This window comes from Podarcis cretensis (assembly GCF_951804945.1).
Source record: "Podarcis cretensis genome assembly, chromosome: 12".
NCBI lineage: Eukaryota > Metazoa > Chordata > Lepidosauria > Squamata > Lacertidae > Podarcis > Podarcis cretensis.
This window is the reverse complement of record NC_137181.1, coordinates 2590649-2615847: the sequence shown is the minus strand read 5'-3', so window position 1 is coordinate 2615847 and position 25199 is coordinate 2590649. Positions and strand designations below refer to the sequence as shown.

The window sequence follows — 25199 nt, the reverse complement described above, 5'->3', positions numbered from 1 at the left end:
TAATTTCGTCTTGCGAGGCACCACTGTAATACATTATTATTATTATTATTATTATTATTATTATTCCCACAAAATGGATGACTTCAGTCCAATGGTATTAGCTACCCAAAGTCTGATTCGCCCCTCAAGTGCCCCCCATCGCAGAATTGGAAGGGACCCCTTGTGTCATCTAGTCCAGCCCTGTGCAATGCCGGAATCTCAACTAAAGCATCCATGACAGATGGCCATCCAACGTTTAAAAACCTCCAAGGAAGAAGAGCCCAACACCTTCCGAGAGAGTCTGTTCCACTGTTGAACAGCTACTGACAGAAAGTTCTTCCTGATGTTTAGTCGGAATCTCTTGTAACTGGAAGCCACGGGTTCGAGCCCTACGCTCCAGAGCAGGAGAAGACAAGCATGCTTCCTCTTCCATGTGACAGCCCTTCAGATATTTGAAGATGGTTGTCATCTCTCCTCTCAGTCTCCTCTTCTCCAGGCTAAACATCCCCAGCTCCTTCGACCGCTCCTCATCAGGCTCGGTTTCCAGACCCTTAATCATGGGTAGGCAAACTAAGCCCCAGGGGCCGGACGGTCCGGGAATCAGCGTGTTTTCACATGAGTAGAATGTGTCCTTTTATTTAAAATGCATCTTTGGTTTATTTGAGGGGCCTGCCTGGTGTTTTTACATGAGTAGAATGTGTGCTTTTATTTAAAATGCATCTCTGGGTTATTTGTGGGGCATAGGAATTTGTTCCATTTCCCCTCCAAAATATAGTCTGGCCCCCTACAAGGTCTGAGGGACACTGGACCGGTCCCCTGCTGAAAAAGTTTGCTGACCCCTGCCCTTGATCATCTGTCACCTTCCTCTGCGCACCTTCCAGCTTGTCAGCATCCTTCATAAAATGTGGTGCCCAGAATTGGACACAGTATTCCAGGTGTGGCCTGACCAAGGCAGAATAGTCCCTTGATCTGGACATTATACTCCTGTTGATGCAGCCTGGAATAGCATTTGCTTTTTTCGCCGCTGCATCACACTGTGGACTCAGGCAGTAAAAAGTGGCTTAGTTACAGTGGTTTAAGTTCCTAAACCATTGACAAAAGAACACAATAATATGTCTCAAGAGCCAGAGGCAATCAGCTCAGACCCCTTTACACGCTAGCTGAGCATCTCAGATAGACTGTCAGGATCAAGCCCCTTCATATCTGAGAAAAAGTCCCATGCCCTGTTCAAGGGGGTTGGAGCTTGTGGTGTTTCCAACTTTTGTGCCCTGTAAGTTCGAGGTCTCCTGTCTATAATTTATGTTATCTTATATTGTTAATATTATTACAATAATATAAGAAATGATATTAAGATGCACTGTTATATATAATCTACGCAATTATAAATGATATTATTATCATTATATGCTTACCTGGATAAGCATTATATGCTTACCTTTCTCCGTGAAAGGAACTCAAGGAGGCTTGCAGATAGAATAGGAACTGCTAAAAACATAGGGGGGAAATCATTGAAAAACAAGTAGACATTAATAGAATTTGAACTATATATATTTATGAATGTAAAAGATATATAAAAAACATACATATAGTTACAATAAAAACAGCATGGCACCAGACCTTACATTAAAAGCAGTTAAATTACACGCACATTATATTAAATATTATATCTAGGAAAACAGAGAAAAGTTATTGAACACAGAATTAAAACACTATCATATATATATACATACACACACACACACACAACAATAAAAACATTGCAGTGCACGCCTTTTCCTTAAAAACAGTCTGTTCCTAAAAGCCTGTTGGAATAAGGTCTTCGCCTGCTATCAGAAGGAGATGGAGGGAGGCAGCCTGGTTTCTTGTGGCAGGGAGTTCCAAAGTTGTCTTGGAGCAGCCACCACAGACAGATCTCAGATCTTGGGTAGGTTTGTAGGAGTTCTTTCAGACAGCCTGGACCTAAGCTGTATAGGGTTTTATAATTGGGATTCCCGCATTGCAGGGGTTGGACTAGATGACCCTGGAGGTCCCTACACATTCTGTACTTCTTGGAACAATAACAGCGACATATTCCCCCTCCACCCTGTAGGGGTCGCTGCGCGGAAAAGAGCCGCCCAGCTTCTCTTGCGCAATCTGCCGACCCTGGTCACGCGGAAATTCGCTCAGCACCAAGAGGATGGGTCAAGGACTCCGAGGGGGTAGAAGCTGCACTTCCGGCTTTCAATTGACCCTGAGTGTATGTGTATGGGGTGGGGGCTAAACGAAGTGAATAAAGACATAGATGGAATGGGGCGGAGGGGAGCATCTTGAGTGGCAGGCAGCCCTTTTTGCCCCAGAACCTGGAGGCGGAATTGCATGGGGTAAATAAAGTCGTATAATTTATTATTATTATTATTATTATTATTATTATTATTATTTGAATACCCCCCCCTTCATCCGTAGCTCCATAACATATGAGAGGCGCCTTCAGGGAGCCTGGAACGCAGATGTTGCACTTAATGATATAAATAAATAAACACAACCACAATTTCCTCTATAGCCTCCTTTATTTACTGTATTACATTTGTATGCCACTGGGCCCATCACCTCCTGGCAAATAGAAGGAGAAGAAATGAAAGATTTTACTTTCTTGGGCTCCATGATCACTGCAAATGGAGACAGCAGCCACGAAAGTAAAAGACGCCTGCTTCTTGGGAGAAAAGCAATGACAAACCTAGACAACATCTTAAAAAGCAGAGACATCACCTTGCCAACAAAGGTCCGTATAGTTAAAGCCATGGTTTCCCCAGCAGTGATGTATGGAAGTGAGAGCTGGACCATAAAGAAGGCTGATTGCCGAAGAATGGATGCTTTTGAATTCTGGTGCTGGAGGAGACTCTTGAGAGTCCCATGGACTGCAAGAAGATCAAACCTCTCCATTCTGAAGGAAATCAGCCCTGAGTGCTCACTGGAAGGACAGATCCTGAAGCTGAGGCTCCAGTACTTTGGCCACCTCAGGAGAAGAGAAGACTCCCTGGAAAAGACCCTGATGTTGGGAAAGATGGAGGGCACAAGGAGAAGGGGATGGCAGAGGGCGAGATGGTGGGACAGTGTTCTCGAAGCTACCAGCATGAGTTTGACCAAACTGCGGGAGGCAGTGGAAGACAGGAGTGTCTGGCATGTTCTGGTCCAGGGGGTCACGAAGAGTGGGACACCACTAAACAACTAAACAACAACATGAATGGGTGGATAAATTTCTCCCTGGCACATGTGTGTCCACAGTTTCTCCCACTGATGTTTGTCTACTCTGATAAGTAGCTTTTACTATATGGACCTTTGTTGCCAAGGTGATGTCTCTGCTTTTTAAGGTGCTGTCTAGGTTTGTCTGTCTGATAAGTTACCACTTGGTAAATGAATGCTCAGACCTAATAATACTTAGACATAAGAATCTCCCACTACAACAACTCTATCGAATTGGGATTCAACTTCACTTTACTGGCCCCCATACAGTCCACCATAGGTTCCAGGTCCAACACCTTTGCAGGCGGAAAAGCAGCCCCAGTTCAGATGGAATGGGAAAACAGAGCCGTGTGTCATCAACATACTGATAATATACGGACAATATTTTTTATAACAGGCGGCCCTGTTTCGGGAAGTTTTTAATGTCTGACGCTGTATTGTTTTTAATATTTGGTTGGAAGCCGCCCAGAGTGGCTGGGGAAACCAAGCCAGGTGGTGGTGGGGGTATAAATACAGTGGGACCTCGCAAGACGAATGCCTTGCAAGACGAAAAACGCGCAAAACGAAAGAGTTTTCCGTTTTTTGAGTCGTTCCGCAAGACGAATTTCCCTATGGGCTTGCTTCACAAGACAAAACGTCTTGCGAGTTTGTTTCCTTTTTCTTAAAGCCGCTAAGCCATTAATAGCCGCTAAGCCGCTAATAGCCATGGTTCGCACGACGAAAAAACCGCAAGACGAAGAGACTCGCGGAACGGATTAATTTTGTCTTGCGAGGCACCACTGTAATAGAATTATTATTACTATTATTATTATTATTATTATTATTAAATTTGAATACCACCCTTCATCTGTAGCTCCATAACATAAGAGAGGCGCCTTCAGGGAGCCTAGAACACAGATGTTGCTGCGCACTTAATGATATAAATAAATAAACGCAACTACAATTTCCCCAAGGCTGCAGCATTTCTACGCCGCTTTTTCTTCCAAGGTGTTGAAGATGGTTCATATGGTTCCCCTGCTCCTCCCCATTTTATCATCGCTCAAACCCTCGCTGGGTGCGTGGCCTTGCGGGGTGCGGGGTGGGGAAGCAGTCTCGCTGGCTTCTCTCAGCCTTAACTTGACTTACAGGGTTGCTGTTAGTGAGGGTAGAATGAAGAAACCGAGGAGGAGGAGGAGGAGGAGGAGGAGGAGGAGAAGAGGAGCATGCCCCATGCCACCTTTTGAGCTCCTTGGAGAAATACAGGTGGGATATGAATGGGATATGAATGCAGCAAGCAAGGGATAAAATAAATAAATAAAAAAAAATGAATGAATGAATGAATGAATGAATGAATGAATGTGTGTCACTGCCGGCGGTATATAAATGAAATAAATAAATAAAAAATTTAAAAGGCAGAAAAACCGCCTTGGATCTGCTGGACGCAGCTGACGGATGTAAATGAACGAATTAATAAAATAAAAATAAAATAAAATAAAATAAACCACGTGCAAGAAATAAAAAATCAGCCTTAGATTTGCTGGATGCACCTCCCTGGGGCGATTCATGCCATTAATTTAATTTCATGAAATCCACATACCGTAGGAGGAAAATAACCCTCCAAGCTGTTTAAGAAAAGCGAACAAACGAACGGATAGATAAATAAATAAATGCCGTCGCCGCCCCTTATTTCTTTTTTTTTTTTAATGCGTAGTTATTTGCCTGCCCCCCCCCCCCCCCGCAGAGGGCGCCGAACGGGAGCCGGAAGTTCTGGCTCGCGGCACTGGGTGCTCCTCTTCTTTCCCCCCTTGCGGCGCCGGCGGCGACAGCAGGAGACGCAGCAGCAGCAGCAGCAGCAGCAGCAGCGCGTCAAGCGGCGTCGCCGCCGCCGCCGCCGCCGCGAGCCTCGGAGCGCGCCTGTCCGGTGCGCCTGCGCGCCGCGTCCCGTGCGCGCATGCGCGCCCCCTAGCGCAGAGCGGCGCTGGGCAAGACTGAGGAGCTGCGTGAGGAGCGGCGCCGGCGGCCGCCTCCTTCCCTCCCCTCGCCCCGTCCGGCCTCCTCCGCCTCCGCCTCCGCCTCCTCCTCCGCCGGGCGGCGGGCGGACCCAGCAGCCAGCCAGCCAGCCCGCCCGGCTGGAACCTCGTTGCGGCGCCGAGCCCCGGCTGAGGGGGGCAACAAAGGGCCATGGAGGGGGGGGCGCCGCCCGCACAGGTGAGGCGGGGGGGGGGGTTAACCCTGTCCTGCCCGGAGGGGGGGTGTCAGGGGGGGACAGACGACGCTGCGGGGGGGGGGGAGGGACCCTTCCTAGGAGGAGGGGGACATTCACACGCTTGGCTTCGGGGGTGGGGGTCCGGGGGGGGGCAGCTGCGTTTGGTGGGGAGAGGGATAATCTATACTGGGGGGGGGGGAGAGATAGGAAAATGTGTGTCTTTTTCTGGGGGGGTCCTTCATCTGGGAGAGAGGAAAATGTGTGTCTTTTTTGGGGGGGAGAGGAAAATGTGTGTCTTTTTTGGGGGGGGGGTCCTTCATCTGGGAGAGAGGAAAATGTGTGTCTTTTTTGGGGGGGGAGAGGAAAATGTGTGTCTTTTTTGGGGGGGGTCCTTCATCTGCCAGTCTTATGAAAGCTGCGTTTTTGTAGGGAGAGGGATAATCTGTACTGTGGGGGGGGGGGAGGAAAATGTGTGTCTATTTTGGGGGGGGGGTCCTTCCAGTCTTACGAAAGCTGCGTTTGGTAGGGAGAGGGGTGAACTCTGTACAGTGGGAGAAGGGAAATGTGTCTTTTCTGGGGGGGGTGGGGGTATAGCTTGTGGCTCCCCCTCCCCAGTTAGCTGCCTTTTGGGGGGGCGGGTGGTGGTGCTGAGTTTGAGGGGTCTCCCCCAACACCACCACTTTCCCACCCGGTGGGCCTGTCAAAAGCCGGCCCAGACAGCTGCTTGCTGCAGTCCTTGGAGGCTGCCTGCCTGTACTGGGGGGGGGCCTCTGTCTTCGCTCTTGAAATCTATGCAAAAAGGGGTGGGGGGGGGACAAGCATTGCTCCCTCTCTTTTTCCGCCCCCCACTTTCTGATTTTCCCTGGGCTTCTCCTGCCACAGTTTGGCAGATTACACGCCGCCTTCCTTCCCTTAACCTTATTGCTACCATGCAAATGGCACAACCAGCTGGTCATTTGTGGCCTGTGCAGTAGAATGAGAAGGGGGGGGGGAGAGGGAGGAGGGAGGGAAGAAAGAGAGATTTGTTTACATCAGGCTTTGTTTTCGGCCATCATTGGGGCTTGGGGCATTTGCCTTTCCCAAGAGGGCTAGCCCCCCATCCCGTAACCGGCCTACTTCCTGCCTGCTCTCCCTTATCCCTAAAGCCCCATTCCTGTTGGGAATACCCCTCTCCAGCGAGGTGGTGCTGATCTTTTAGGAAGAGGGGCGAAGAAGAAGAAAGCGTAAGCGTTTAATCCTCCGGCCCTCCTTGCTTACACAGATTTCACCCAAGGCGTTGATTTGAAACCTTGGGCCACACCGGAGTCTGTGAGAAACCCCCTGATCTCTTTCAACCCTTCATTTCTTTCTTCCGGAGCCTGACACAGACACAAATTCTGTCTCCTGTCCTGCATGTTTCTAACCAGCTGTCAGTAGCCTTGAGTGCAGGGAGAGAGATAGAGATGGGATGTTGTTGTTAATATTAAGGTGAAGCCAAAACAGGAACATTCTTTGGACAGGAATGAGGGGGTTCCTGCTCTTCGTTCTATAGGCCAGTTTGGAGACCAGGATGTTATTTCGTCCTCTTCTTTGTGTGGGGAGAGATATTCCATTAGAAAATGTTGGTGGGGGTTCCTCACCAGCTGCCCTTGTTATCTCAAGATTAGGTCTCCTCTGAACAATCTCCAGTTTTCTGAGTCTTGCTCTTAAACTGTGTCTGAAATCTCAGGTGAAGGCCAGGTAAAGGGACCAGTCTGGAGCAACTGGGAACCGTGTGTGTGTGTGTGTGTGTGTGTGTGTGTGTGTGTGTGTGTGTTGAGTTCAGCTTGCCCTGTGGTAGAATTGACCCTAAAAACAGTACCATGGTCAGGGCCTTGTAAATGCATAGCAAGCCCTCAGCATAGCCTCCCCTCCTAAAAAAATGGTAATGAGGGAGGCGTGGTCACAGGGCTGTCTTCTGATGCACCTGAGGCAAGGATGCTCCTGGCATAGGATTTCCCCTTGTTCAGTAAAGTTATTGGCTAAGGCTGCAGTCGTAACTGCGTCTACTCAGAAGCAAGCCCTGCTAAGTTCAGCAAAGCTCGCTCCCAGTGAAGTGGGATTGCGATTGCAGCCTTACAGAAAGGAGTGCATAGACATTCTGCTTCTTAATTTAGAGCTCCCCTGGGTTGGGCGCACACAGGAAGCGCTAAGGTGTTAGTCAGGAAGTGGGGTTTTGAGAGTTGATGGGGGAACTGCAGCAACCTAAAGCCTCTCTGAAGAACCACAGGCCCGGCTGGAGGTAGAAGGAAGAGAGACTGACTCAAGCTGGCTTCTGCCACGGTTTTGTTATTTGTCAGGCAGTTATTAGGGCCTTTCCCCAGCTGGAGATTCCTGGTGGTTAAGCAGGCTCATGTCTGTAGTGCAAATGGGACTGCCCCACCAGGCAAAAGGTTGCGCTTAGCTTTGCAGATATTGAATATGTCTCAGGGAACAACGGGGCACTTTTTCTTTTTCTTTTTACTCCTTACTGGGTTTGCAATTTTATTTTAAACAACCACACTGTCTTTCATATACACAGACTATCTTCTAAAATACATGTTGTGCGCATATTAAGGTACATATGTGTCACTTGTGGTAACTGAGGGTATATGCTTCTGTGGATTTTTTTTCTGGGGCCCACAATCCTTACTTCCAAATTTAGGGAGCCAAACTTAAATTTCAGCTGTCCTGGTTTCGGAAGCATCCATGCCAACATAAATTGGCTTCCCCCCACCAACCTGGTGCTCTCCAGATCTGAAGACGTCAGGTCTAGATCAGTGTCATTAAAGCTTTAGCTTCTGTTTAGAAGTTCATTGAGATGTTGAATTACAGGAAGGTACTGTGTCTCTCTCTCCACACACACATGCACAAAGTTGAGCCATTTTTATTTATTTGTATGCTGCCTTTCTGCAAAAGGCACCTCTATGAAAAATTCTAAAACCATCAATTTGAATAACTCGCATGGACAAAATCAGTTCTAAAACACCAATCAATATGAGCAGCATGGGCATCTGTGATGACAGGGAGCATTTTGCTAGCTCAGTTCGGTCCCAGATCTTTCTTTTAACAGAGCCAAGCCAGGTAGCCTATACTCCGGCTGTAGCTCTGCTGCCTCTGGGCTAAGCACAGGGGCCAAGTGGAATCATAGAATTGTAGAGTTAGAAGGGACCGTGAGGGTCATCTAGTCCAGCCCCCTGTAATGCTGGAATTTTTGCCCAATGGGGGCTTGAACTGAACCCATGACCCATGAGATTAAGAGTCTCATGCTCTACTGACCATGCTACTCTGATGGAGCCTCACAGTTCAGAGGCAGTATACCTCTGATTGCTAGATTCTGGGGATAACAACAGGGAAGGGCCATGCCCTGTTGCCATGCCCTGAAGGGCATTTGGCTGTCAGCCAGGATGCTAGACAAACTGGAGCTTTGAGCTAATGGTGCAAGGTGATCTTTATGCTAGCCTTTCCCAACCAGATGCTCTCCAGATGTTTAGGGACTACAATGTCCATCAGCCCCAGCATCATACGGGGGAGCTGATGGTGGGAGTTTTCATCCAAAACATCTGGAGGGCACCTGCTTTGAAAACACTTGCCTCATGTAGTTACGCCCTTCCTCTCGTATAGGCAGGTGTTGCCGCAAATGTGTGTGTGCAGGTCAATGGGCAATGCGCATGCCCTGCCTGTTGGTTAGCCCACAGATCCAAGAAATTCCAAATAATCATTCCATCGTGCTATTTGGACGCCACCTTTCCAAAGACAAAACCATGCTCAAGGCGGCTTGCAACATAAAAAAAACCTTTGGTAACTGAAGACATAGCAAAAGTAGCCATGAACAATAAACAGAAGATCAGAAAGCACACAACTAAACTGGACAATTTCCACCTGAATCGTAAGAGCCAAAATAAAGATATAAAAAATTAACAGCAACAACTGCCCCCGACAAGACCCCTCAAACAAAACCCCAGCCCATTAAAATAACAGCTCCTGTACATTCGCACACAATTGCTTGCATGTTTACCCAACAAGGGGAGCTGCTAATGAGAATTAAACCTGTTTGCCCTGGCCTTTTAGCACTGGATATATCCCTGGGTGTGCCCCGTTTGCTCTTGTACCTGCTCTTGACCAGCTGCGCTCGGCTATTCCATCAAACACATATCTCAGCGATCTGGTTCTGTTGTGGCTACTTGCCTAGCAAATTGAGAGTGGGGGCTTGAATTGGGAGCGCCCATTCTCACTGCGCTATCTTACAGGCGTCTCCGCTGAAGTAAGCCTCATTGCCGTCAGTGGGACTTGCTCTTTTGGAGTAGCGTCCTTAGCAAGGGCGGTGGTAAGGAATCTTTTTCCCTCCAGGTACTGTTGGATCTTCCAAATGGCCAACAGTTAGGGATGACAGGGATTCATTTGTTTAAAACAGTGTCACCTTCATTGACATGCAACCCCAAGGTTGGGCACAGTGAAACAAAACAAGGTTAAGTTCAACAGCATTGGAGAATCACAGGTTTCTTCTTGCTGGTTCACAGGGCTGGAACATCCCCCCTCCCCAGCCAGTTGTAGTTTCAAGCATCCCAAGAGAGCCCACTGAAAATGTAGGCTGCAACAACAACAAAACGTCTTTTAATTGTAGCACCTCAAACTTACTATGGCATAAGCTTTTGTGGGCCAGAGTCTGCTTCGTCAGAAGTCTTATCCTGACCTGCAAGTACATATCTACTTGGTGGTAGTGGTGGGATTATAAAAAGTGAGGTCAGGAGGATTTGACGGCTGCTCCTCTGGAAATGAGGACAATGAGCAATTATTTCTGTACTCCTGGGCAGAGAGCATTGGCTAAGACTTCCCTTTTCCAAGGCTGCCTATCTTCCCACGAGCCAGTGCAAGGGAATACTGATAGCCATTGCTCTCCTTTGGGGTTTGGTAGGCCACAAAGCCAAGAACAGCAATATCGGCCTACAGCCCAAGCTGAGAAAAGCCCGGCTGCTGGATGAGGCCAAAGGGGGCTCATCTAGCTCAGCATCTTGTTCTTGCAGTGGCCAACCTGAGTGTCCAAAGGGAAGCCCAGGGGAGGGAACCCAAAGCAATGGCACTTTCAATTCCCAGCACGTGGTATTCAGCAGCGTTCGAAATTCACCAGCCGCATTTTGCACCTATCGGCCGCTTGCGACCAAGCGAAGATGCCTGGGAGACAATATGGCGCTTGACATCTCCCCCAAATGGAGGTGTGTGCCTGGGGATCCTTGGACCTGGAATGTTTTCTCACACCAGCAACACATCTTGTAGAATTCTATCCGTTGTATTTTATCTGCGCAATCGGAATGGATTTCAGGAGCAAAAAAAGGCACATTGAAAAATACGACTTTCGAGCCCCAAATGGCAACTAGGCATACCGTTTTGGTGACTGTAACGACTGTGACCTTGGTTTAAGGAGCAATTTCGCAACTAGCTTATATATCTGAGTTTCTAACACGGGTATTCAGAGACACGAGATGGTTGGACAGTGTTCTCGAAGCTACAAACATGAGTCTGACCAAACTGCGGGAGGCAGTGGAAGACAGGAGTGCCTGGCGTGCTCTGGTCCATGGGGTCACGAAGAGTTGGACACGACTAAACGACTAAACAACAACATTCAGAGACAGTGGAGGTGGTAGGCATCCATCCTAACAATGTCTACTCATTTGTACTCAGGCCCATTGAATTTAACAGGGTTTCCTTCCAGGTGAATGGGTTGAGCAGCGCAGCCCCATTCGCCACTGAAGAAGCCAGACCAGCAACAGAAAAAGGGACATGGGAGTAAACTGCTTTAGAAAGTGAGGTGCAAATAAAGTAGTGAAACAACAACTGCCCAGCAGCAATCACATCATATGCAATATGTTATGCCCTTGGTAGGCTCCTTTGGTGATATACAAATAGTTGTAAGAAACATTCTAGTAAAAAAACCCAATGACCCACACTGAGTTCATTCTGGGTAACCAAAATGATCAAGGGGATGGAAAGATTCCCCTGTGGAGGAAGTTTGCAGCGTTTGGGACTTTTTAGTTTAGAGAAAAGGTAAGAAGCAACATGATAGAAGTTTATAAAACGATGCATGGCATCTGGAAAGTGGATGGAGAAAAGTTTTTCTCCTTCATACCTGTGGGCATCCCAGTGAAGCTGAATGTGGGAAGATTTTGGATAGATAAAGCAAAGTCCTCTTTCATGCAATGCATAGTTAAACTGTGGAACTCAATGCCACAGGAGGCAGCAATGGCCACCAACATGGGTGGCTTTCAAAGAGGATTAGACAGATTCATGGAGGGGGAGAGAGCTGTCAATGGCTATTAGCCACGATGGCTGTGTTCTGCATCCACAGGCAGAGACAGCAATGTTTCCGAATTCTTGTGGCTGGAGACCACTGGAGGGGAGAGTCTCTTCCCCTCCTGCCGGCTGGCCACTGTGAGAACAGGGTGCTGGGCTAGATGGGCCATGGGCCTGATCCTGCAGGCTCTTCTTATGTTCTCAAGTGTGGAGCAGTGCATTCATATTTTCATTGCAGGACAGTGAGCACTGGAAGCTGCTTATCCTGGATGAGACCAATGGTCCGCCCAGCTCACTATCACCTTCCCCAGTCTTGGGGGACCTGTGTGCCTCTAGGTGTTACGGGACTACAACTCACATCGTCCCTGACTTGGTCATGTTGGCTGCTGGAGCAGATGGGAGCTGGGAGTCGAGGTTTAGAGACCAACAGGTCTACCACCACTGCTCTACACATGGACTGTCAGTGCCTCTCCAGGTTTTCAGACACAGATTTTTGCTGGAGATGCATGCAACTGAGCCTGGGACCTCCTGTGTGCAAACCAGTTGCTCAGCCAGTTTGCTGTGGCCGTTTCCCCTACCTAACGCCTGCCTTTTTCTTCAACCAGGCACCAGAACTGGACCGGGAGCCCCGGCGACTCTTTCCTCCGCGGCTCCCCACCGACCCCGACCAAATGTTTGAAAGGGAAACGCAGACTGCCGAGATCTCTCTCACCTTGGTGGCGTCGTTCCAAGCGATGGAGAAGAAGGTGGAATCTCACGCCACACGGTTGCTGGATTTGGAGGGCAGGACGGGGATGGCGGAGAAAAAGATAATAGACTGCGAGAAAACAGCTGTGGAAATTGGGAACCAACTGGAGAGCAAGTGGGCTGCTTTGGGGACTCTGATCCAGGAGTACGGGCTGCTGCAAAGGAGGCTGGAAAACATGGAGAACCTGCTCAAGAACCGTAATTTCTGGATCCTCAGGTTCCCCCCGGGCTCCAAGGGAGAAACCCCCAAGGTAAGGGCCTCATTGGTGCTGCAGGATAATGTTGTATCTTCCACCTAGATCCGTGATCTGAGCATGAAAACAACTAATCTAGAATGCGGCAGCTAGTTTGGTGACTGGGAGGGGCCGCCGAGACCACATAACACCGGTCCTGAAAGACCTACATTGGCTCCCAGTATGTTTCCGAGCACTGTTCAAAGTGTTGGTGCTGACCTTTCAAGCCCCAAACGGCCTCGGCCCAGTATACCTGAAGGAGCGTCTCCACCCCCATCGTTTGGCCCGTATGCTGAGGTCCAGCTCCGAGGGCCTTCTGGCAGTTCTCTCCCTGCGACAAGTGAGGTTACAGGGAGCCAGGCAGAGGGCCTTCTCGGTAGTAGTGCCCGCCCTCCCATCAGATGTCAAGGAACTAAACAAGTATCTGACTTTTAGGAGACATCTAAAGGCCGCCCTGTCAAGGGACAATTTTAATGTTTGATGTTTTATCGTGTTTTAAATATTCTGTTGGAAGCTGCCCAGAGTGGCTGGGAAAACCCAGACAGATGGGTGGGGTATAAATAGTAAATTATTATTGTTGTTATTATTGCAAAGCTTTAAAAGGAAATTAAACAAATGCATGGTGGATGACAAGTCTATGAGGCTGCAATCCTATGGACTCATTGAAGCCAACTTCTGAGTAGGCATGTGCAGAAGCAGTCTATCACTGAGTGCCAGTTAGTGGGGAGCAAGTTATTGCCTTCAGGCCTTTTTTGTGTGTATGGTTGACTATGGTTGGAAAACAGGATCTTTGAGTAGATGGACCTTCGATTTGATCTAGGGAAAACTGGGACTTGGGAAAACAAGGCCCTGTCTAATGTCCCTGGGCAGGGCGAGTCATTGTTGAGATTGAAAGATTAAAAAAACCACTCTTGAGCTTTATTTTGTTTCATCTTGGTTGCATTTAGTTAACTCACGCTGAGAGGAAAGGTTTGCAGAAATAGAGAGCTCACAAGAGGGAGTCTAAATTTCTTCTTTTTTATTTAAAGATGATGAAGTGAGACAGCTGTCTAGAAGAAGCTATAATTTACATAGAGATGGAGTCTAGATTTCTGCACAATTCAGACATTCAATTTCTGCAGTTTGAAATAATTTGCCACGGTGAAGTCGGTTCTGCTTAATCTGTGTCTTTTGTTTGGTGGCAAAGCTGACAGAGGGGGGAGAGTTCTTCTAAGGCCAGGGGTGTTGTTGGACTACAACTCCCATCATTCCTGGCTATTGCCTGTGCTGGCTGGGGCTGATGGGAATTGCAGTTGACAACATCTTGCACATTCCTTGGGAATAAGTGATACTCAGTTCATGGGAACTTACTGCATAGGATTGAGCTGTTGGGGGTGTTTTGAATAAGGACTTAGGAGGCGAGGGGCCGGGAGAGTTAGGGGGTGTGCTCACTCATTTGAGGCTTGGGAGGACAATCATGGTGATATTGTAGTTAGTTCACCATACAGTCATGGTGAAGATATACAGTGGTGCCCCGCAAGACGAATGCCTTGCAAGACGAAAAACGCGCAAGACGAAAGAGTTTTCCGTTTTTTGAGTCGTTCCGCAAGACGAATTTCCCTATGGGCTTGCTTCGCAAGACGAAACGTCTTGCGAGTTCTTGCGAGTTTGTTTCCTTTTTCTTAAAGCCGCTAAGCTGTTAATAGCCGCTAAGCCGCTAATAGCCGCTAAGCCGCTAATAGCCGTGCTTCGCAAGACGAAAAAACCGCAAGACGAAGAGACTCACGGAACGGATTAATTTCGTCTTGCGAGGCACCACTGTACATGCATGGTTAGATACTAGTTCAGAAAATAAAAATGTTCAGTCCAAGATCAGTCAACAGAATGGCAACATTATTTTCGTAGAAGCAAAGAGAGCTACTATTCGCATGTGATCAGTGCAAAATAGAAGCAAATTTGGAGAGAACCTGCAATCCATGCATTTGTTTTTTAATATACCTCCACCACGTAGTCCATTGGCTTAGCAGTGCCTTGCAAAACACGTATCAAATGGGTCGATTTATCTGAAACTATGATACTCAAGGCCTTTGTGAACCAGATGTTAAGGGGAAAAGATTGGCGTACTTTTCCATAATGTTTCCAATAAGAGAACTTACAATGATTGATTTTGGCCCAGGGATTTCCAGCTCGGATCCTAGCTCTTACAAAAGCAGGCGTGAAATGTTGGTTGGATGAGAAGCTTGGAGAATACTGACAGCTCTTGTGGTTGCAGGTGCCCGTGACGTTTGACGACGTGTCCGTCTATTTCAACGAAAAGGAGTGGGAGAAGCTGGAGGAGTGGCAGAAGGAGCTGTACAAGAACTTAATGAAGGGGAACCACGAATCCTTGATCTCTCTGGGTAATGTTGCGTTTCCACTCTCATTATGTCTGACACTCTGGACCATTGTCCGTTCAGCTGATTCTTTGATTGATTGATTGATTGATTGGGGAATGGGCATCCCCACCTTCCAAATTGGAATTTGCACGTTTGATCTTGTCACATTGATAACCAGCCTGGAATTGCGATCGATGTTGTTACAAGCTTGTGTCTGAACCCAGCATTCCTGTGTCTCCCTACACACATTGCTAAGAGGTTTCAGACCTTTGGCCAGAGTTATAATAACACGTGTTCATTACAAATACTGTATGTGTTTACTCTCAATCTTATGACCCAGGAAGTTCACTCACAAGAGGAATAAATCGGGTTTATTACATGGACTGAAAGTGAGAGGGTATAGCGATTCTGCCTCAGGCAGCGAAGTTATAAGCAGGAAGCAACTCGTGCGAGATACACACCTTGATCTAAAGAAGGATCCCTATCAAAAGCAGCCTGCGTTTTGGAACATGCCATGAATTCCCCCAAGAGGAAGAGCTGTTTGACAGTGGAATGGTCTCCCTTGGGAGGTTGTGGACTCTCCTTCCTTAGAGCAGCCTTTCTCAACCTGTGGGTCCCCCGATGTTGTTGAACTGCAACTCCCATCACCCCCAGCTAGCAAGGCCAGAGCTCAGGGATGATGGGCGTTCTAGTCCAACAACATCTGGGGACCACCAGGTTGAGAACCGCTGCCTTAGAGATTGTTCAGCAGAGGTTGCCTGGCCATCAGTCAGGGATGCTTTAGCTGTGAATCCTGTGTTGCGGTGGGTTGGGCTAGATGACCTTTGTGGTGCCTTCCAGCTCTAAAATTCTTCCCCCCGCCCCCCCCGTATAAAAGCTGCCAGTATGCCTTGATGGGGGATAGTTTAGGGGACTGTGCTTACAATGTTCACAGCTTAATCCTGTTGGTCTTCCTCTCTGCCTTCAGTGCCTGACAGTGATGGCAGCTTCTGTTGCTCCTGGAGTGCGCAAAGTTTGTTTTAGGCAAAAGGCCACACTTCTGCTAGTTGTAGGAGGTTGGCCAGGCAGAATGGGCCTGTGACAGTGATGCCTGTTGCAATAGGGAGCAGCAGAGGTGCATCTGGCTTGAAGATGCATTAAGACAGCACTCCTGATAGAGTGTGGATGTGCCCCTAGAGCCTGAAATAAGGTAGATTCTCCCAGAATACTCAGCGTTTGAAATATCCAATCGTTAAAAACATACATCCATATAATCGGGAGGAGGCAGAATACTTTCCATTCAACATCTTGTTTCTCCCCCCCCCCCCCATATTTTTTTGGGAAGGATTCTTTTCAAGATTTTTTTTAGGATTTTTTTTTTTAAGGACTTGATTCTTTTAAAAGACTTTTTTTGGGAAGAGTTTTTTAAATAATATTTTTCTAGGTTTCCTTTATTTATTTCGACTACGGCAGACCAACACAGCTACCTACCTGAATCTATTGGCTGCCTATTCATGCAGCACTTTGAGGCTGTGTGTTTTTGGACCTGTTCATGAAAGTAGTTCACCTCTTTCTTCCCCTTTTGTCTCATGTTTATATTTATTTGTTTGTTCATGTGCAGAATTTCTCCCCTGCCCTTCTAGTGCCCATGCACCACTTGGGGTGGCTTACAACAATTTAAAATCGCAATGCAGTCAATATACAGTTATTTAACATTTATTTAAATATCCATTTAAAGCTCTAAACGGCCTCAGTCCAGTATACCTGAAGGAGCGCCTCCACCCCCATCGTTCTGCCCGGACACTGAGGTCCAGCACCGAGGGCCTTCTGGCGGTTCCCTTCCTACGAGAAGCCAAGTTACAGGGAACCAGGCAGAGGGCCTTCTCGGTAGTGGCACCCGCCCTGTGGAACGCCCTCCCACCAGATGTCAAAGAGAACAACAACTACCAGACTTTTAGAAGACATCTGAAGGCAGCCCTGTTTAGGGAAGCTTTTGATGTTTAATAGGTTATTGTATTTTAATATTCCGTTGGAAGCCTCCCAGACTGGCTGGAGAAAACCAGCCAGATGGGCAGGGTATAAATAATAAATAATAATAATAATAATAATAATAATAATAATAATAATAAATAATTAATATTATTATTATTTTGTCAAAAATTATTTGCTGCTTAATCAACAGAAATCTGTAAGCGGTTTACATAAAACCATGTGAAACAGTCATTTAAAATGCTGAGTAACTGCCTCCCACCCGTCTCCTAAACCGGTGACCGTCTTGTTCTTTGTCTCCAACAGACTATGCAATTTCTAAGCCGGGCGTTTTGGCCCAGGCAGAGCCTGGTACCGACTCGTGTCTTGGAGATGAGCAGGACTCAGAAGAGCAAGGCTGTCTTCCTGACCCTACGGCAGGTGAGCAACGGGTCTGTACGGCTTGTGCTGCAGGTCTGTCTCGGGGTGTGTGGGGGGTGTGTGGGGGGTGTGTGTGTGTGTGTCCTGCAACGAAAGGCACTGCTTTGAGTTCAGACAGAACTGTTTAGTCCTGCTTCAGTATTTATTTCTCTCTCTCTTTTTTTTACAAATAAACCCCACTGTCACAAAACAGGTTTTATGTGAACCGTAGCCATGATGGCTGTGCTTGGCCTCCAGAATTTGAGGCGGGGGTGCTTCTGAATCCCAGCTGCTGGAAACCACAGGAGGGGAGATGTGCTGTTGTGCCCAAATTCTGCTTGCAGGTTTTGCACGCTAAGATCAGCTTAGTTCCCGTCAGTACGCCTTTCATCCGATGTGCAGCGACTGGGCTCAATAGCTGGTTCTGCCCTGGCTGGGCTAGGTGACTGGAGCACTTTCAGAGACCTTCCAGTCCTGGGAAACAGGTCCCAGTGCCCTGGACCCACAACTGTGCATTGTGAGCACCAGACTCATGCAGAGTATAAATAACGCGGAAGCTAGCCGTGAAGCGTAACTCCTTTTATTTCTAATAGCTACTACAAACTAACGAACTACTACTGGCTTGCATGAGTGACATCTCCCACTCAGCCATCTAGTCACAACATAGATAAGACTCTCTCCACACACAGAGTCAGGCAGGAGCAGAAGTGTAAAAGAGCAGTTTCCGCCCGTTCCTTTCTCAAAACATCAGATCAGGAGATTCTTGCAATTGGAGGGGGTGAAAATATCAACAGCTCCTGCACTTTGTGCCAGCTGCAGCTTTAAGGGCAGCCCCATGTAGAGGGCATTGCAGCAGTCCAGGCTTGAGGTTGCCAATGCATGTACCGCTGTAGCCAGGTTATGCCCTATATATATGTGTGTGTAATTTACATTTCAAAATATTCATTTAAACAACCTTAAATCAGTGACTTCCCTTCTTCTCTTTCCGTGGTTTATTTTGCATACCATACATCCCTGCATATTTTACATGAACTAAACCATTAGAGAATCCATTGTTCCATCCATCAAAACTCATTTATTCTGTAAATTGATCACAATGCTACCAGGGTTTTTAAATAAACACAATTTTCACCCATATATTCATTAAACATTTCCCAGTCTTCTTTAAACGTACATTCTTCTTGTTGTCTTATTCTGTAAGTTAAATGTGCAAGCTGTCTGTGTATTCCATCAGCTTAAGTTGCCATTCTTCTTTAGTTGGGACCTCGTTCATTTTCCATTATTGGGCTAACAAAACACGGGCCGCAGTAGTAACATACATAAATAATCTTTTTTGACACCTGGGAATTTCCCTCTGAATTATCCCCAACAGAAAGAACTCTGGTATTTTTGGAAAATTACTTTTAAATATTCCCCCCCACCCCATTATATATAATTTCCCAATACTCTTTTACCCTTTTACCAGTCCAAAGCCAGGTTATTCCTGTCCAGCAGCAGTGACTGCCGGTGTATCAGTTAAAGCTGGTAGAAAGTGCACCTAACTACTGAAGGCACTGGTGTGTCTGGTGACAGCAGCAAATCTCCCAGGCTTCAAGCATGCTCCTTCAGAGAAAGTGCATCCCTTGTGGACCCAAAGCAGTTATCAAATAGCGGAGATGATAGCACTGAGCCCTGTGGAAAAGATTTCTCCCATGAAGCCAATGTGTCGTGGCTGGAGTCATGAAAGTCACTGGGTGACCTTGGGCTGGTCACTGCCTCTCAGTCTAACCCTACCTCACAGGGTTGTTGTGGAGATTATTATTATTGTTGTTGTTGTTTTTATTGAGTTTTATAAACATGAATAATGTTATACAAATAAGTATACCAAGTTTTCTCATGTCTTCTTGTGGGGATTGTTTGAGGAGCGGGGAGAACTATGTACGCCACCTTGAGCTCCTAGGACAAAAGGGTGGGATATTTGTTGTTGTTTAGTCATGTCCGACTCTTGGTGACCCCCTGGACCAGAGCACGCCAGGCACTCCTGTCTTCCACTGCCTCCCGCAATTTGGTCAAACTCATGCTGGTAGCTTTGAGAACACTGTCCAACCACCTCGTCCTCTGTCGTCCCCTTCTCCTTGGGCCCTCCATCCTTCCCAACATCAGGGTCTTTTCCAGGGAGTCTTCTCTTCTCATGCGGTGGCCAAAGTCTTGGAGCCTCAGCTTCAGGATCTGTCCTTCCCGTGAGCACTCAGGGCTGATTTCCTTCAGAATGGAGAGGTTTGATCTTCTTGCAGTCCATGGGACTCTCAAGAGTCTCCTCCAGCACCAGAATTCAAAAGCATCAATTGTTCGGCGATCAGCCTTCTTTATGGTCCAGCTCTCACTTGCATATATCACTACTAGGAAAACCAGAGCTTTACCTATACGGACCTTTGTTGGCAAGGTGATGCTTTTTAAGATGCTGTCTAGGTGGGATATAAAAGCGATAAATATATAAATAAGCTACCTAGTCTGGAGTCTGTGTGGAATGATGGTGCTGTGTTCCTGGTGCTTCCTAGTCCAGTGGCAGAACATGCAGGGGCTGGCTGTTGAAGGGGGTTTCTTGAGAACAGCGAGAGCCACTGCCAGCCCCCTTCCCTGCAATGTTGTCGCTGCAGGCTTTCGCTGATCCTCCTGCAATTTTACATTTTTGTTAAAAAACTAAAATCCTCTTCCTTTCTGAATCCTTCCTCCCACAGCTGGCATCAGGGTGGTGATCAAAACAGAGGAGCCCCATTCCGACGACTGCCCGGAAGACCTGGAGCCGCACCAAATGTCCGGGAGCTTGGAAGGGGATTTCCAGGGCCTGGATCAAGAAGCCCCCTGCAGAAGTCCTTACAGCGCAGCCACACCTCTGGGGAACTTTGCAGGGAATAACCTCGAGGAAGTGGGCGACTACGACATGGGCTTCGGGGAAATCAAGAGAGTAACTGTCCAGCACGGCACATGCACAGGTCAGAGCTTGCAAAACAAGGTTTATTAAATTTCTGAGAAATCAATCAACTTAACCAAATACAACTTGACGGTTGTTCCATCAATACTGCAAACAGCCCCAGTGTTCCAAAGGAACCTTAAGACAAATAGCATAGCCAATGGACTATTTTGCTCTAGTAAGTCTCTCTCTCTTGCATGCGATTGTGGGGGTCTTCGAGTTGGTGGCCAGGTTGCACGGAACAGCAATGGGTCCAATCTCCCTCTGGCAGCATGCAGTTGATATCTCAGTTTTTCTAATGCATACCTGCGCATACCATGAGTCAGGTGGCAGACCCTGGCCTGATTTCAGGCATTTAGATACAGTGGTACCTCTCGATGCGAACGGGATCCGTTCTGGAGCCCCGTTCGCATCCTGAGCAGAACGCAACCTGCATCACAATTCGCCGCTTCTGTGCATGCGCGTGACGTCATTTTGAGCATCTGCGCATGCGTGAGCAGCGAAATCCGGAAGTAACCCGTTCCGTTACTTCCGGGTTGCTGTGGAACACAACCTGAAAATGCTCAACCTGAAGCGTCTTTAACCCGAGGTATGACTGTATTTTCATCTGTGCTGCTGGCAGTAGAGCAGCACAGGCGTCCTTTGATTCTCTGAGTGAAGTGGGCCATGGAGCCTTCAAGGGATTCTTGGGCTGAGCTGGGGTTTGCATAAAGATTTCCCAGCTTATATTCTGACTCTTGCCATCCACCTGTTGGTGCATGAGTACGAACTGAGGGTAGCTCTGAGGCTGGGGAGAGCAGCACCTCACAATCTTGCAGTGCAAAATTCCTTTCCCCCTACCACTCCCCCTTGATCAGTGGTGTTCCCGGAGGGGTGGGTGGCTACCTCTCTTCTTCTCTCCTCACCCCAGCCCTGCTGATAGAGCAAATTCAGCCATTCCCCAAAGCCATATAACCACTCTGATCAAGGTAATAATAATAATAAAAAAATTATTTATTTCCCCGCCCTCCCCAGCCAAGACCGGGCTCAGGGCGGCTAACACCCGATATAAAAGCAAATTGATTGAAATACAATTTAAGATTTAAAACCTTAAAATACAGCCTCATTTCAATGGAAACTCAAATCAAAAACTTTTTTGGGGATGAAAACGTCAAGTCTTCACCAAGGCCAACTATCCAGACTGGTCCTACATGGGCCAGAAAAAAGCCAGGGAAGTCCCCAAATAGGAGATCCATCACAGAAGGAGAAAGGAAAAAAGAAGAGGGGGAGGGAATCAAATTGATTCCAAGCCAAGGCCAGGAGGAACAACTCTGTCTTACAGGCCCTGCAGAAAGAAATCAGATTATTCAGGGCCCTGGTCTCATGAGACAGAGCGTTCCACCAGGCCGGAGTCAGTGTTAAAAAGGCCCTGGCTCTGGTTGTGGCTAATCTGACTTCCTTAGGGTAGTCTGTGTGGGTTGCAAAAGTTGCCATTTAAAAAAAAAAAAATAAAAAATAAATTCCAACTCTTTAGCATTGAAAGGGTTGCAGCGGCTCATGACATCCTGGAGAAACTTCAACCCTGAAATGTGTCTCCCGCCAATCACGCCCTGACCTTTCCTTTTGTTTCCCTCCAAGATGGCGGCATTGTGATCAAAATGGAGGAGGAGGAGGAAGAAGAAGAAGAAGAGGAGGAGGAGGAGGAAGAAGAAGACCCTGTCAACTTGGAGCCTCGCGGGCTGTTCTCCTCGAGAGCGGAGCCCCCCTGCTCGCTGAATTGCAACGTGGAAGTGATGCGGGAGGAGAAGCGGGTCGTGAAGCCCTCCAGGGCAACGGTGGGCATCTGCGCCCCTCTGTGCGAAAGGGACAGTGGCGTCGAGTCGCGGCCGGTCACCCTCCAGCAGAGGAACCGGACGCGCGAGAGGCCGTACATCTGCCCGGAGTGCGGCAAGAGCTTCATGCTGCGCATCAACTACATAATCCACCAGCGCAACCATCTCAAGGAAGGCCCCTACGAGTGCCACGCCTGCGACCTCAGCTTCCGCATCAAGCAACAGTTCCTGCTGCATCAACGGCTGCACACCGCGCGGCGCGGGGTGGCTCCCCCGCCCCGGCGGGGCCAGGCCTACCCCGACAAGCGCAACCTCAAGCCGCAGCCCAGGCCCCCGCCGGCCCCGGGGAAGCCCTACAAGTGCGGCGAGTGCGAGAGCAGCTTCAGCCACAAGTCGAGCCTGAGCAAGCACCAGATCACGCACGTGGGCGAGCGGCCGTACTCGTGCGGCGAGTGCCGCAAGAGCTTCCGTCTGCAGATCTCGCTGGCCATGCACCAGCGGGTGCACGCTGGCAAAAACGAGCTGTCTTTCATCTGCCCGCAGTGCGGCAAGGCCTTCAGCCGCCCCTCGCACCTCCTGCGGCACCAGCGGACTCACACGGGCGAGAGGCCCTACAAGTGCAGCCAGTGCGACAAGACCTTCAGCGAGAAGTCCAAGCTGACCAACCACTACCGGGTGCACACGCGGGAGCGGCCCCACGCCTGCGGTGAGTGCGGCAAGGGCTTCATCCGCAAGCACCACCTGCTGGAGCACCAGCGCATCCACACCGGCGAGCGGCCCTACCACTGCACCGAGTGCGGGAAGAACTTCACCCAGAAGCACCACCTCCTGGAGCACCAGCGGGCGCACACCGGCGAGAGGCCCTACCCCTGCACAGAGTGCGCCAAGTGCTTCCGCTACAAGCAGTCCCTCAAGTACCACTTGCGGACACACATGGGGGAATGAGGACTGCTTCGCCCCCTTGCTCTCTCCCATCGCACTAAAGCCCGGGGATCGGGGAACTGACGGGGTGGGGAGCTGGGGGTTGGGGGGGAATCCTCCGAGCGCACCCCTCCGCCCTCTCCCCCGCCCCGTGCCCTGGGAGCACAGACTCGTGGTCTCGTCCTTCAAGTAAATAACGGGTTTCAGAACCAAACTAACCATACCTGTGTTGGCACCGCGCCACCTGCCAGCCCTGAACTCTCCGCCTTGCTTCTGCCTTCCCTGCCCTGTTCTGCTCTTTTTTTTATAATAAATGTGGAGTCTGATTTTTCTTTGGTAAGCAAATGCCTTCAGGTTTTGTGTTTGTTTCACGAGTGTCTGGGAGCTCTGTATCTTCGGGAAAGCCCGGGTGAACAGAAGGTGCTAGTCCTGAGTGTGTGTATGGGCATGTTTAGATCCGAGGAGAGAAAGCCCCAAAGGAGCCTGTTTAGCAGGGACAGGAGGAACCCCCAGCCACATTTGCCTTAAGATGCGTTGTGCAATTTGGAGGAGAAGGGGCGGCATCCTTGTGTGTACCTTGCACTGTTGTTGCAAAGTTTGGGTCTTCTTGGACACTGGGCAGAATTTGACATATTATTTGTTTCCCCTATGGGAGAGAAGTTTGGATTTGTAATTACTCAGGAGAGGGGAGAAACATGCTGGGTAAAGAAGCCGCTTGTGGTTATTTCAGGAAGTCCCCATTGGTTTTCTTCCCCCTGGTACATATGAAGCATCCTTAAAGGTAAAGGTAAAGGGACCCCTGACCATTAGGTCCAGTCGTGACTGACTCGGGTTGCAGCGCTCATCTCCCTTTATTGGCCGAGGGAGCCGGCATACAGCTTCCGGGTCATGTGGCCAGCATGACTAAGCCACTTCTGGCGAACCAGAGCAGCACGCGGAAACGCCATTTACCTTCCCGCCAGAGTGGTACCTATTTATCTACTTGTACTTTGACGTGCTTTCGAACTGCTAGGTTGGCAGGAGCAGGGTCCAAGCAACGGGAGCTCGCCCCATCGCGGGGATTCGAACCGCCAACCTTCTGATCGGCAAGTCCTAGGCTTTGTGGTTTAACCCACAGCGCCACCCGGGGTCAAATGGCAAGTCCTCCTAGCCTGCTTTGACTGCAGGAAATCTCCGGGCTCCTTCTAGACCCCCGAGTCCCCTTCTTACTGAACCTGGGGCTTTTGCAATGCAAACTGAATATTCTGCCCCATAGCTGTAGGCCATATGCCTTTATTGAGGGGCATTTTAAAACTTGTGATCAAGAGGGCTAGAAACTGGGGTGTTATAAGACACCATATACTGCTATGGTGGTGCTATGAGGTTCCAGATACTGAAAAGGTTGCCAACCAATTCTTCGCTGGAGCCTCTGAGGGTGAAATAAAGGAGTGAGGAGCTTCGTGGCGGCTTCATACTTCCTTAACTCCAGTTCCTTAGTCCTCTGGAGTGTTGATTGGAGACAGCAATCAACCAGGGGTTTGGTAGTGAATGATTTATGTTCCGCCTCTGCAGCCGGAGGCAGCATGTCTCTGAATACCAATTGCCAGGAATCACAAGTGGGGGTGACCCAGGAGGCAGCAATGGCCACCAACCTAGATGTGGCAGGGAAGACCCCTTTCAAAGCCGCCCAGTGGGGCAGGGTCACTGGGACTAGCGTTGACAGGTAGTTGGCTCAAAAAAGCTGCCCAGAACCTCTCTGCTGCTGCAGGAGTCTCATTTTGGGAAGGAGGTCTTATTTCACAGTGCATGGTTAATCTGTGGAACTCCTTCCCACAGGAAGCAGTGAGGCCACCAACTTGGATGGCTTTAAAAGCAGACTGGGAAAACTCATGGAAGAGTGGAGGGCTCTCGATAACTACTACAATGCTTCTGGATCTCAGTTGCTGGAAGCCACAGGAGGGCTCTTGTGCTTGGCTCCTGCTTGCCAGTTTCCCTTTGGGGCACCATGAGAACAAGGGGCTGGCCTGGCCAGGCTGTTGGCATGGTGCTGTCTCTCCTTAGGGTGCTAGGCTCTTCTTAGGTGCTAGGCTCTTCTTAGGCTTTTACGGAACCTCCAGTTCCAGAGGCACTGCCCCAGTGTTTTCCCAACCTTGGGACTCCAGCTGTTTT

General features: G+C 48.7%; 1 protein-coding gene across 1 annotated transcript; it reads left to right on the top strand.

Annotated features, from left to right (window-relative positions):
* Positions 1 to 5223: 5223 nt before the first annotated feature.
* On the top strand, positions 5224 to 23377 carry LOC307199115 (zinc finger protein 777-like). The gene is made up of 6 exons (XM_079946756.1): positions 5224 to 5385; positions 12274 to 12666; positions 14900 to 15026; positions 17277 to 17390; positions 20087 to 20341; positions 21937 to 23377. The coding sequence occupies exons 1-6, from the start codon at positions 5359 to 5361 to the stop codon at positions 23073 to 23075; spliced, it is 2055 nt and encodes a 684-aa protein (XP_079802882.1). The 5' UTR covers positions 5224 to 5358; the 3' UTR covers positions 23076 to 23377.
* The last annotated feature ends 1822 nt before the right edge of the window (positions 23378 to 25199 follow it).